This window comes from Marmota monax, unplaced genomic scaffold (genome assembly GCF_021218885.2).
Source record: "Marmota monax isolate L192 unplaced genomic scaffold, Marmota_monax_Labrador192_F-V1.1 WCK01_AAM20220418_F8-fsc00007, whole genome shotgun sequence".
Taxonomy (NCBI): Eukaryota; Metazoa; Chordata; class Mammalia; order Rodentia; family Sciuridae; genus Marmota; species Marmota monax.
This window is the reverse complement of record NW_026692781.1, coordinates 28,137,470-28,150,789: the sequence shown is the minus strand read 5'-3', so window position 1 is coordinate 28,150,789 and position 13,320 is coordinate 28,137,470. Positions and strand designations below refer to the sequence as shown.

The 13,320-nt window shown below is 36.2% G+C and overlaps 1 protein-coding gene across 3 annotated transcripts in view; it reads left to right on the top strand.

Moving 5' to 3' along the window:
• Dnah7 (dynein axonemal heavy chain 7) overlaps nucleotides 1-13,320 on the top strand; it is a 345,957-nt gene that overhangs the window by 175,343 nt on the left and 157,294 nt on the right. For 2 of the 3 annotated variants that reach the window (XM_046447271.2, XM_058580336.1), the window contains 3 exons: nucleotides 8,720-8,851; nucleotides 9,217-9,441; nucleotides 12,169-12,366. In XM_046447271.2, coding sequence (XP_046303227.1) covers nucleotides 8,720-8,851; nucleotides 9,217-9,441; nucleotides 12,169-12,366 — 555 coding nt within the window. The remainder of the gene's footprint in view (nucleotides 1-8,719; nucleotides 8,852-9,216; nucleotides 9,442-12,168; nucleotides 12,367-13,320) is intronic. The other variant, XM_046447272.2, reaches the window with a different exon arrangement.

Below are 13,320 nucleotides of genomic sequence, written 5' to 3'. Positions count from 1 at the left end.
TATTTCAATTTTTTAAAAAATCTTGGTAATACAATTATATTTACTGAGAAAATAATCAAGCAACAAATACTATGTTACATACAATGATTAAGAAGACAAAATGCCCTTATGAAGCTTATGACCTAGCAAGAGGAGGACATGTTAAACAAACATTTATTTCAAGTATGATCATTATTTTACATAATCATTTTCAGGAGTTAATGAATTATTATTTTCTTTTTTTAATTTTTTTAATTTTTTAATTTTTTTTAAATTTTTTATTGTTGGTTGTTCAAAACATTACATAGTTCTTGACATATCATATTTCACACTTTGATTCAAGTGGGTTATGAACTCCCATTTTTACCCCATATACAGATTGCAGAATCACATCAGTTACACATCCATTGATTTACATATACTATTTACATATACTAGTGTCTGTTGTGTTCTGCTGCCTTTCCTATCCTCTACTATCCCCCCTCCCCTCCCCTCTTCTCTCTCTACCCCATCTACTGTAATTCATTTCTCCCCCTTGTTTTTTTTTCCTTTCCCTCACTTCCTCTTATATGTACTTTTGTATAACTCTGAGGGTCTCCTTCCATTTCCATGCAATTTCCCTTCTCTCTCCCTTTCCCTCCCACCTCTCATCCCTGTTTAATGTTAATCTTTTTCTCATGCTCTTCGTCCCTACTCTGTTCTTGGTTACTCTCCTTATATCAAAGAAGACATTTGGCATTTGTTTTTTAGGGATTGGCTAGCTTCACTTAGCATAATCTGCTCTAATGCCATCCATTTCCCTGCAAATTCTATGATTTTGTCATTTTTAATGCAGAGTAATACTCCATTGTGTATAAATGCCACATTTTTTTATCCATTCGTCTATTGAAGGACATCTAGGTTGGTTCCACAGTCTTGCTATTGTGAATTGTACTGCTGTGAACATCGATGTAGCAGTGTCCCTGTAGTATGCTCTTTTTAGGTCTTTAGGGAATAGACCAAGAAGGGGAATAGCTGGGTCAAATGGTGGTTCCATTCCCAGCTTTCCAAGAAATCTCCATACTGCTTTCCAAATTGGCTGCACCAATTTGCAGTCCCACCAGCAATGTACAAGTGTACCCTTTTCCCCACATCCTCGCCAGCACTTGTTGTTGTTTGACTTCATAATGGCTGCCAATCTTACTGGAGTGAGATGGTATCTTAGGGTGGTTTTGATTTGCATTTCTCTGACTGCTAGAGATGGTGAGCATTTTTTCATGTACTTGTTGATTGATTTTATGTCCTTCTCTGAGAAGTGTCTGTTCAGGTCCTTGGCCCATTTGTTGATTGGGTTATTTGTTTTCTTATTGTTTAATTTTTTGAGTTCTTTGTATACTCTGGATATTAGGGCTCTATCTGAAGTGTGAGGAGTAAAGATTTGTTCCCAGGATGTAGGCTCCCTATTTACCTCTCTTATTATTTCTTTTGCTGAGAAAAAACTTTTTAGTTTGAGTAAGTCCCATTTGTTGATTCTAGTTATTAACTCTTGTGTTATGGGTATCCTATTGAGGAATTTGGAGCCCGACCCCACAGTATGTAGATCGTAGCCAACTTTTTCTTCTATCAGACGGCTCGTCTCTGATTTGATATCAAGCTCCTTAATCCATTTTGAGTTAACTTTGGTGCATGGCGAGAGAAAGGGATTCAGTTTCATTTTGTTGCATATGGATTTCCAGTTTTCCCAGCACCATTTGTTGAAGATGCTATCCTTCCTCCATTGCATGCTTTTAGCCCCTTTATCAAATATAAGATAGTTGTAGTTTTGTGGATTGGTTTCTGTGTCCACTATTCTGTACCATTGGTCCACCCACCTATTTTGGTACCAGTACCATGCTGTTTTTGTTACTATTGCTCTGTAGTATAGTTTGAAGTCTGGTATCGCTATACCGCCTGATTCACACTTCCTGCTTAGAGTTGTTTTTGCTATTCTGGGTCTTTTCTTTTTCCATATGAATTTCATGATTGCTTTATCTATTTCTACAAGAAATGCCATTGGGATTTTGATTGGCATTGCATTAAACCTATAGAGAACTTTTGGTAATATCGCCATTTTGATGATGTTAGTTCTGCCTATCCATGAACAGGGTATATTTTTCCATCTTCTAAGACCTTCTTCTATTTCTCTTTAGGGTTCTGTAGTTTTCATTGTATAAGTCTTTCACCTCTTTTGTTAGGTTGATTCCCAAGTGTTCTATTTTTTTTTTTTGAGGATATTGTGAATGGAGTGGTTGTGCTCATTTCCATTTCAGAGGATTTGTCGCTGATATACAGGAATGCCTTTGATTTATGCGTGTTGATTTTATATCCAGCCACTTTGCTGAATTCATTTATTAGCTCTAATAGTTTCTTTGTAGACCCTTTTGGGTCTGCTAGGTATAGAATCATGTCACCTGCAAATAGTGATAATTTAAGTTCTTCTTTTCCTATTTTTATGCCTTTAATTTCTTTTGTCTGTCTAATTGCTCTGGCCAGTGTTTCGAGAACTATGTTGAACAGAAGTGGTGAGAGAGGGCATCCCTGTCTTGTTCCAGATTTTAGAGGGAATGCCTTCAGTTTTTCTCCATTCAGAATGATGCTAGCCTGAGGCTTAGCATAGATTGCTTTTACAATATTGAGGTATGTTCCTGTTATCCCTAGTTTTTCTAGAGTTTTGAACATAAAGGGATGCTGTACTTTGTCGAATGCTTTTTCCGCATCTATCGAGATGATCATATGGTTCTTATTTTTAAGTCTATTGATGTGGTGAATAACATTTATTGATTTCCGTATATTGAACCAGCCTTGCATCCCAGGGATAAATCCTACTTGATCATGGTGTACAATTTTTTTAATATGTTTTTGTATCCGATTTGCCAGAATTTTATTGAGGAGTTTTGCATCTAGATTCATTAGAGATATTGGTCTGTAGTTTTCTTTCTTTGAAGTGTCTTTGTCTGGTTTAGGAATCAGGGTGATGTTGGCCTCGTAGAATGAATTTGGAAGTTCTCCCTCTTTCTCTATTTCCTGGAATAGCTTGAAAAGTATTGGTATTAGTTCTTCTTTAAAGGTTTTGTAAAACTCTGCTGTATACCCATCTGGTCCTGGGCTTTTCTTAGTTGGTAGTCTTTTGATGGCTTCTTCTATTTCCTCGATTGATATTGGTCTGTTTAGGTTGTCTATATCCTCCTGACTCAATCTAGGTAGATCATATGACTTAAGAAATTTATCGATGCCTTCACTATCTTCTATTTTATTGGAGTATAAGGATTCAAAATAATTTCTAATTATCTTCTGTATTTCTGACGTGGCTGTTGTGATATTGCCTTTTTCATCCCGTATGCTAGTAATTTGAGTTCTCTCTCTTCTTCTCTTCATTAGCATGGCTAAGGGTCTGTTGATCTTATTTATTTTTTCAAAGAACCAACTTTTAGTTTTGTCAATTTTTTCAATTGTTTCTTTTGTTTCGATTTCATTAATTTCAGCTCTGATTTTAATTATTTCTTGCCTTCTACTTCTTTTGCTGTTGATTTGCTCTTCTTTTTTCTAGTATTTTGAGATGAAGTATGAGATCATTTATTTGTTGGTTTTTTCTTTTTTTAAGGAATGAACTCCAGGCAATGAATTTTCCTCTTAGAACTGCTTTCATTGTGTCCCATAGATTCCGATATGTTGTGTCTGTGTTTTCATTTATCTCTAAGAATTTTTTAATTTCCTCCTTGATGTCTTCTATAACCCATTGATCATTCAGTAACCTATTGTTCATTCTCCAAGTGATGCATGATTTTTCCTTCCTTCTTTGATCGTTGATTTCCAGTTTCATTCCATTATGATCAGATAAGATGCATGGTATTATCTCTACTCCTTTATAATGTCTAAGAGTTGCCCTATGATATAATATATGATCTATTTGAGAAGGATCCATGTGCTGCTGAGATAAAAGTGTAAATGCTTGATGTTGGGTGGTATATTCTATATATGTCAATGAAGTCTAGGTTATTAATTGTATTATTGAGTTCTATAGTTTCTTTATTCAACTTTTGTTTGGAAGATCTGTCCAGTGGTGAGAGAGGTGTGTTAAAGTCTCCCATAATTATTGTATGGTGGTCTATTAGACTCTTGAACTTGAGAAGAGTTTGTTTGATGAACATAGCTGCACCATTGTTTGGAGCATATATATTTATGATTGTTATGTCTTGTTGGTGTATTGTTCCCTTGAGCAGTATGTAGTGTCCCTCTTTATCCCTTTTGATTAACTTTGGCTTGAAATCTATTTTATTTGATATGAGTATGGACACTCCTGCTTGTTTCCGAAGTCCATATGAGTGATATGATTTTTCCCAACCTTTCACCTTCAGTCTATGTATGTCTTTTCCTATCAAATGCATCTCCTGTAGGCAGCATATTGTTGGATCTTTTTTTTGATCCATTCTACTAGCCTGTGTCTCTTAATTGGTGAGTTTAAGCCATTAACATTTAGTGTTATTATTGATATTGAGATATGGATTGTTCTTCCAGCCATATTTGTTTATTTATGTTAATTAACATGGTTTGTTTTTCCTCTTTGATTATTTTTCCCTTTACTGTACTACCTTCCACTGTTGGTTTTCATTGTTATTTTCCGTTTCCTCTTCCTGTAATGTTTTGCTGAGGATGTTTTGAAGAGATGGTTTTCTAGCTGCGAATTCTTTTAACTTTTGTTTATCGTGAAAGGTTTTAACTTCCTCTTCCATCCTGAAGCTTAATTTCGCTGGATACACAATTCTTGGTTGGAACCCATTTTCTTTCAGTGTTTGAAATATTTTGTTCCAGGATCTTCTAGCTTTCAGAGTCTGTGTTGAAAGATCAGCTGTTATCCTGATTGGTTTACCCCTAAATGTAATCTGCTTCCTTTCTCTTGTAGCTTTTAAAATTATCTCCTTATTCTGTATGTTGGGCATCTTCATTATAATGTGTCTAGGTGTGGATCTCTTATGATTTTGCACATTCGGCGTCCTGTAGGCTTCTAGGATTTGGGATTCTGTCTCATTCTTCAAGTCTGGGAAGTTTTCTCATATTATTTCGTTGAACAGATTGCTCATTCCTTTGGTTTGGACCTCTATACCTTCCTGTATCCCAATGACTCTTAAATTTGGTCTCTTTATGTTATCCCAAATTTCTTGGATGTTCTGCTGATGGTTTCTTAACAGTCTCACTGAGCTGTCTATGTTCTTTTCAAGTTGAAATACTTTGTCTTCATTGTCTGATGTTCTATCTTCTAAGTGTTCTACTCTGCTGGTAGTATTCTCCATTGAGTTTTTAAGTTGGTTTATTGCTTCCTGCATTTCTAGGATTTCTGTTTGTTTGTTTTTTATAACCTCTATCTCCCTGTATAGTTGATCTTTTGCTTCTTGGATTTGTTTATGTAACTCATTGTTGAAGTGATCTTTCATTGTCTGATTTTGCTGTCTAATATCTTCCTTGGGACTCCAGATCATCTGAAGCATGTAAATCCTGAATTCTTTATCTGACATTCCATCTGCTGCAGCTATTACCTCTTCTAAAGTTGAGTTGACCTGCATTGCTTGTGGTCCTTTCTTTCCTTGTCTTTTCATACTGCTTGTGTTTCTCTCTGCTTGGTGAAACTCTTGTGTTATTGAATTTTCCCCCTATATATTTATATTGCTCTTGTATATTTGCAAAATCTCCCTTGCAGGGGCGGGCGGTGGCTGTGCTCCTCCTCCAATTGGGGTGATCTGTCTATCTCGCCGGTGGGCCGCTGGGCCCCTTCTCCAGGTCGCGTGGTCTGCCTACCTTGCGGGCAACGGCTGGGCCCCTCCTCCAATAGGGATGATCTGTGTACGATGCTGGCAGGCTGTTGGGCCTGTTCTCCAGGTTGCAGGTCTGCCTACCTTGCAAGCACAGGCGGCGGCTGTGCCCCTCTTCCAATTGGGGTGATCTTTCAACTAGGCCGGCGTGCCGCTGGGCCCCTTCTCCGGGACGCGCGGTCTGCCTACCTTGTGGGCGGCAGCTGGGACCTTCCTCCAATTGGGGCGATGTGTCTACCATGCCAGCAGGCCGCTGGGCCTGCTTCGCTGGTTGGTCGCAGGTCTGCCTACCTTGCAGGCGCGGGCAGTGGCTCTGCTCCGTCACTCTTCCAATTGGGGCGATGTGTCTAAATTATTATTTTCTACATATGCCATAATTATGTAGTTGATGTGCAAAGGAGCCAAAAACATGATTAAAATTATACTCAATTTTTTAAATGTAAAAACCACTCTAATATTTCAATTTTAATGGGTTATTAACCAGTTGATAAAAATATATCTTAACTGGTTTGACTGAACCAGTTTTCTGATCAAAATAAAAAAAGTTTAACTAATAACTATTCTTTGAAACCATTTTAAATGAAACCATCTTAGATTCAAGACAGTATAATTGATGCTTGTCTTTTCTCTTTTTAAAAAAACAAAAAACAACCTCAAAGGTTCACATAAACCTGTCTGGATAAAAAGAGTCCAAAATGTCCTCTCTTATTTCTGATGGGATGTTGTATAATTTCCACTTTTATAAACTTCTTTATTTTCAAAACTTCCGAAAATAAGCCAGTTCCTGGCGGAAGGATTGTAAAGAGGTCCTAAAGTGGGTGAATCCATTTTTCTTTCCTTCAGTATACCCTAACGGGCAGGGTGGGAAGGGAGAAAGAGCAGATGGGAGAGCAGGGACAAAGAAGAAGGGAATCTGCTGCCTAAGGGTTGTAGCACCATCTAGGCTCCCAAACTCTCTCCAGTTGGAAATTATAAATTATGCTTACTTTCTGCTTTGAGAGTTATTGATCATGGGATTTATTAATCAAAGGTCTTTTAGAACAACTTTGGCTCTGTAACAAATATAGGAAAATAGGGCTTGTTAGACCAGGATGAAAGAAAAGACCATTGACACCAATTAAAATCAAATTAAAGCAAGCTTATTATTTCGAACGGCCGGGCTGCCTCTCCCACCAAAAACTGAGGGAACAAGACAGCACTGCAGCTTTCTTGCAGCCCAACTTTATAGCCCAGAAAGTTACACAAGGTGCATTACAGATAACAAAACTCTGATGAGCATAACACAAAGGCTAGTTTACATTTTGCCGGCCCCGACATTGGAATTTATGAAGGTCATTAGAGCCTCAGAGAGGGTCATTATCTGGCCAGGGAAGGCCAAGATTTATGAGGTGTCACTAAAGTTTTAGAGAAGGCTGCTATCTGTCAGGGAAAGCCAGGGATGAGTGAGTTCAAGGCACGGGCAGGCATTCCAAGCAAGTTCAGAATTTGCAGTCATTTGTAGTAAAGCCGAAATTATATTTTCATGGCTTTGTGGCGAGATGGCTCCCAATTTTAAGAGAAAATCAGGCTGATGTTTCTTCTGCCATTGGGAGAGATAATAAAAAAACCTCAGCAGGCAGAAGTTGGGCTCAATGTACTGATTTGTAGACAGGAGTTTAAAGCCATTTTACCTAAAGGGAAAATCTAGGGGGAAAATAGAAGAAAGCAAAAGATAGAATCTGAGGTACACAAGTGACTTAGACAAAGAGAGGGAAGAGAGAAGAACAATTTAGGAAGGAGGTAGTCAGTACTGTGAGATACTACTAAGAAGCCAGTGGAGGTAGGAAAGGGACACGTATCTTTTGGTTTGGTGATTGAGAACATGGAGGACACTTGGTAAAAGTCCATGAGGATAAATGTGGCTACAAAATGGGTGTAGCCTGCTTTGGGCCAGAAGTTTGGCTATATACAAAATATTGGAGATATGATGTAATTATGTTACAAAAACATCTAACCATGTTTGCATTGAGGGTCATAATAAAACAAGTAACAGGACTTCTTTCCCCTAATGCTGCCAGAGTATTCAGATATTACAAATAACTGAAACTGGAATTATGAATGCCCATTATTTACTTGGTAGTAATATGTAGTAATATATAACTATAATTTTATTGTTGCATTAGTTAACAGTCCCATCTTTAGCCAGAGGCTCAGCCACCATCTCTGCCGAATAGGAAGCTAACAGCTTCTAATCTTCAAAGAGTCAATTTCAGAGAATTTTTTTATGTTAACCATGAAGTAATGCAACTCTAAAGGCCAGAAGAGAATTGGGAGGGAAGCCAACAAATATTTATTGAGAACTTGCTGTAAGCCGAACGGTTCTAGGAGCTGTGCATGTTATTGCAATTACTACAAATTGTCCTGGTGAGGTACCAAAAAGTAATGTGCATGGCATTTATGGCACTCCAGCAGAGTTTTTGTAGATTCTGAGATTTGAAAATGTATTTTATACGGTTGGGTTTACTTAACTACTGTTGTGGCTTATAAATATATTCCAAAGTGGGTTTTATTTATTTAACATTGCAGATATAGAAATTAATTGCCTTCTCTGAAAGACACTTTTTAGCATCTGACTTAAAAAATTAATAAAGCATAAAATCTGTCTTTGATTTAAATTAATTAAACAGGTACCAGTACATTTCTTTAAATATGAGAACTGATGTAAGAGAGGTTAAAAAGCACTAACTACCTAGAGGTGAGATTTTCTACTGCCACACTCTCCTATAGGCACGAATTAGTATGTGCCTCAATTTCCAATCATAAGACAAAGGTTATAATAGTACTATGGCTGTTAGAATTAAATGAATTCAATAAAAATTAGCCAATGCTATTTTATCTGGTTTTAATTGTTTGAAAGACTCCTTTTTCTGACTTTTCAGGAATTATCTCCTACTTCAGATGCAAACTTGGTCAGATCCTTAATGAATCTAATAGACTGTTTCATGGGTGATTTTGCTGATGAAGCCAAAGTAAAAAGTAGAAATGATAGAGAAACTTACTCTTTGCTTGAGGTAAGATCTGGCAATAGAAAAATATCTTCAGCTTTCTCCAAACTTCCTAAATAACAAGACTCATGATAGCTTATATGTTTGAAATAAATTTTAATCGAAGGATAGTTTTCCAAGAGAAACAATCTGTGCATACACCAGGGGCAGGTGAGCAGGTTTCATTGTGGCTAAAATTTGTACTTTGCATTGTATTACATATAAGAATTAAAAGACATGCAGTATGAAAAAGCCCACTTACTACAACATCCTTAGACGACCTGCTATTTTTAATCACCTCATGGGTCTCCTCTCAGAGATAGTAACCTGACTACAAGGATAGATTGAAGTTACTCTTTAATTGCACTTTGTCTTCTTTCTTTCCAATGCAGGGAATTTTTCTGTTTTCTTTGATCTGGTCTGTTGGTGCTTCTTGTTCGGATAATGATCGGTTGAAATTTGATAATATTCTTCGAGAACTAATGCGAGGTCCAATTTCAGAGCTAACTCAAACTAAGTTTAAATTACTGAGTGGTACTGAACAAACTTCCTCCAAGGCACTAACTGTCCCATTTCCTGAAAAAGAAACAATTTATGATTACCGATTTATCACTGAGGTAAGAGTTTTGAAGCAAGATTTGCAATTGCCAATCTGGCCATGTCTCCTTTGAGACACGGTGTATAATGACTCTAGGCCATTTCTTCCTCTCTGTTTACTTTAACAGTGTGGAGAAGAGGAAGCTATGCTGGCTCTGAAGTCAAGCATATCTAGGTTTGAGTCCTAGTAAAGTCACTTTCTTTCTCTATAGCCTTGGGATAGTTAATTTTCTTGAATGTAGTTATTCCCAATGATTAAAGGTGATAATAATAACACCTGATGGGTCAGTGGTACTCGTTAAATAGAAATATGCATTATGATTATCTAACCCTGCATCAGGCACTTACTATTCAAGGACACCTCTTAGAGATTCATGTGTGTTAGAATATTACAGGCACTAAGCCCTGTAAGAATGCAGCTGGTTAAATGTAAATTTAACACTACCCAAATGAACTACGCAATAAAACTTGCATAGCAAAACTCCCACTAATACTGTGCTGAGGACAAAGTTTAGTATTTAAAATGTATATATTAAATATATACACATTTAAGTAAAATTGAAATCACACAGTATTCTTTTCTATTTAATAAGGAAAACACCTTGCCCTCTCAATAACGTTTCCCTAGTGAACTTGCTTTCTAAAACCTCCCTGCAGTCCACCAATGAACGGACCACCATCTATTCCGTTTCTTTGGCCATTGGGCTGTTTTTCTTGTTTTTAGTGTCTTTATAAGTACTGCTTTGTTGGACATTTTTTGATAAAGTCATGATTTACATCTGATTATTTCCTTAAGATGAATTTCTAGAAAAGGCATTTGAATTTTATGGCTTTTGAAATGTGTTGCCCTGCTCACCTCAGAAGTAATTCTTCACCCTGTTCAGCACAGATACTATCTTTTTTACTGAATTTATTTCAAGTTACCAATAATGTCCATTTTCAGGGTACTTGACAGTTTTTTATGCTTTCCCCATTTTTTTTCTATATTGCTTTCTAGCACCATGGTAAAATAGGAAGAATGGGATTATTTTGAAAGTTCTACCAATGAGGGAACTGAGGTTCAGAGATCTTAAGTCATTGTTCCAGGATCACATAATTGCTAATTGACTATATAATCTGAGTTTTCTAATTCTTAAGTCTTCCTTTACCATTTGGTGTCAAAACACACATGTTTGAAAAGGTTATCTAAAATATGGGAAAGGCATTAGTTATCAATTCTAGAAGCAATTGCAATACACTTTTCAGACTGATATGAATTTGGTGCCTTGATACACAGCTTTGTGCCAGAAAATAATGCACAATTCTGCCCTCAGTAGTTCATAACTCTTTGGAAGAGAGACATGTCACATTCTAGGCTAGAGGAATGCCATATGTGAAATCCCAGTGGTGGGGGCACGTGTGGGACTAGCAGGCCCATTAAGGAAGTCTTGTTGTAGGATATTTGATGATGTAGAGAAAGGATGGTCTGAATTCTTATGTGCTTTTAATGACTAGAAATTGAGATTTTATTTCATATTAAGAATGGAAAAAGGGCCCAGCACAGTAGCACATGCCTGTGATCCCAGCAACTTGGGATGCTTAGACAGAAGGATCTCAAGTTCAAAGCCAGTCTTAGCAACTCAGCGAGGCCCTAAGCAACTTAGTAAGACCGCATCGTAAAATAAAAAGGGCTGGGCATGTGGCTCAGTGATTAAGTTCCTATGGGTTCAATCCTGAATACCCTCCAAAAAAAAAAAAAAAAAAAAAAAGAATGTAGAAAGAGATGTAGCTCAGTGGTAGGGTGCTTACCTAGCATGTGCAAGGTCCTGGGTTCCATCCCCAGTACCACCAAAAAGAAAAAATAATGGAGGGGGCAGTAGTATTTTTCTAGATGGAAAAATAACATTTTTGAAACTTTTTTTTTTTTTTTGAGTACCAGGGACTGAACTCAGGAGCACTTGATTACTGAGCCACATCCCCAACCCTATTTGTATTTTATTTATTTAGGGTCTCACTGAGTTGCTTGCACCTTGCCATTCCTGAGGCTAGCTTTGAACTCACAGTCCTCTTGCCTCAGCCTCCTGAACTGCTGGGATTACAGGCAAGCACCACCGCACCCAGCTCAAAACTTTTTATTATAAATACTGTCATAGAAAGTTAACACTTTAGTTCACAATCTAATTGGATACAAAGATACAGCATGTTAATTCATAATAATCACAAATCTAACATTCTATAGAACTGGTACACTAGAATATGAATATAGTTAATAATACTGAACTGCACACTTACAAACAACCAAGTATATTATGTTGAGTATATTATTTTATAATTGTAATTTTTATAACAATAAATCTTGCCTGAAATGTGAAGCTGATGTTTTATCATTATTAAAAAACAAGCATTATATAGTTTTTTTTCTAAGGAGAAAAAAATTATTTAATTGTTAACATTGAATAAAATACTTTTTAATGCATTGATTAGTTGAATTTTCTCAATGCCATTAAAGAATCTGATGTTTGTCCATAATAATTGATCATTGGGTTAGCTTAAGCAGTGATTTTAAGGCATCAAAAATATCACAGCATTGCCACTTCTTTTTTTCTCTCCTTAATGTATATATACAACTTAACTGTAAAATGAATGTTAAGTGTTTTAAAGGATAAAATGAGTATTTGAATAATAGGATTTGTTTGTCATGGAAGTACAGAGTTTTAAAAAGTATTTTGTAATATAATTTTTACTATTCAGTTGTTTATTATGAACAGGGAATAGGGAGATGGGAGCCATGGGTAAAGAAATTAGAAGATGCTCCTCCAATTCCTAAAGATGTGATGTTTAATGAAATCATTGTACCAACTGTGGACACTATTCGATACTCTGCATTAATGGATTTGTTGACCACTCATCAAAAGCCTTCAATATTTGTAGGACCAACAGGAACAGGAAAGAGTGTTTATATAATTGTAAGTATTATTAAAATCTACATATTTAAAAGTATATAAATAATAGTCATAAGAATGCTACTTTTAGAGTAGTAGGCTTAAATAATTTTTAAAACTCCTCAAATATTTTGTTTGAACCACAGAGAATTTTTGAGTAATTGACTTTTTAGATAAAAAATGACTTTTATTCATTCAAGATATAATATTCTGTGGGTTTTCTTTTTTGCTTCTGGTGGTTGGGCTGCTGGTATCAGATGCTAAGATGCTGATGCCATTTTATATCATTAAAAATTGTCCCATGTCCCATTTTGATAACTAGAGCTTGTGCAGGATGATAACTGCATTCCTTGAAAAATATGTTTTAATTGCACTTGCTATTTAATTTTCTAAATTACTTTATGTCTGAAAGATTACTATGTAGTAATTATTGATTTTTTTTCCTGAATGATTTCTGTTTTGTGTGAGTTAAGATGATTCCATTTGCTAAAACAGATAATGCCCCAAATTTGAGTGGTTTAACACAACCTGAGGAGGAGTAGGAGAAAGGTGCTACCCCTAGTCCCCCTCCCATCTCAGGTTCATGTTTATATGCATACGGGAATATCTAAGAGGGAGGCAGGGAGAAGTTCTCACTGAGAGTTAAACCACGGGGTTGATTTGGCCCCATATTTTTAAAAAGTAACTGAAAATGTACAGAAAGCTGAGAGATTTATTCAAAATGTCAAGAGGCATGGAACAGAAACTTGATGTGATTAAAGGAAGTAGTTAGAAGAAAATACAGCTTTTTGTCATGTGTACTCTCATCAAATTCAGCTCAGACAGTAAACTGTCCAGATACAAAAATATTCCTTTTCATAAAATTGGGAGCATATTTTGTAATCTGTATTTTTCTTTTTACTTGCAAATATCTTCCTACTTTCTTATTTACATATTATAAACATTTTCCTATTTTGTTCTGCTACAAGATGATTTTAA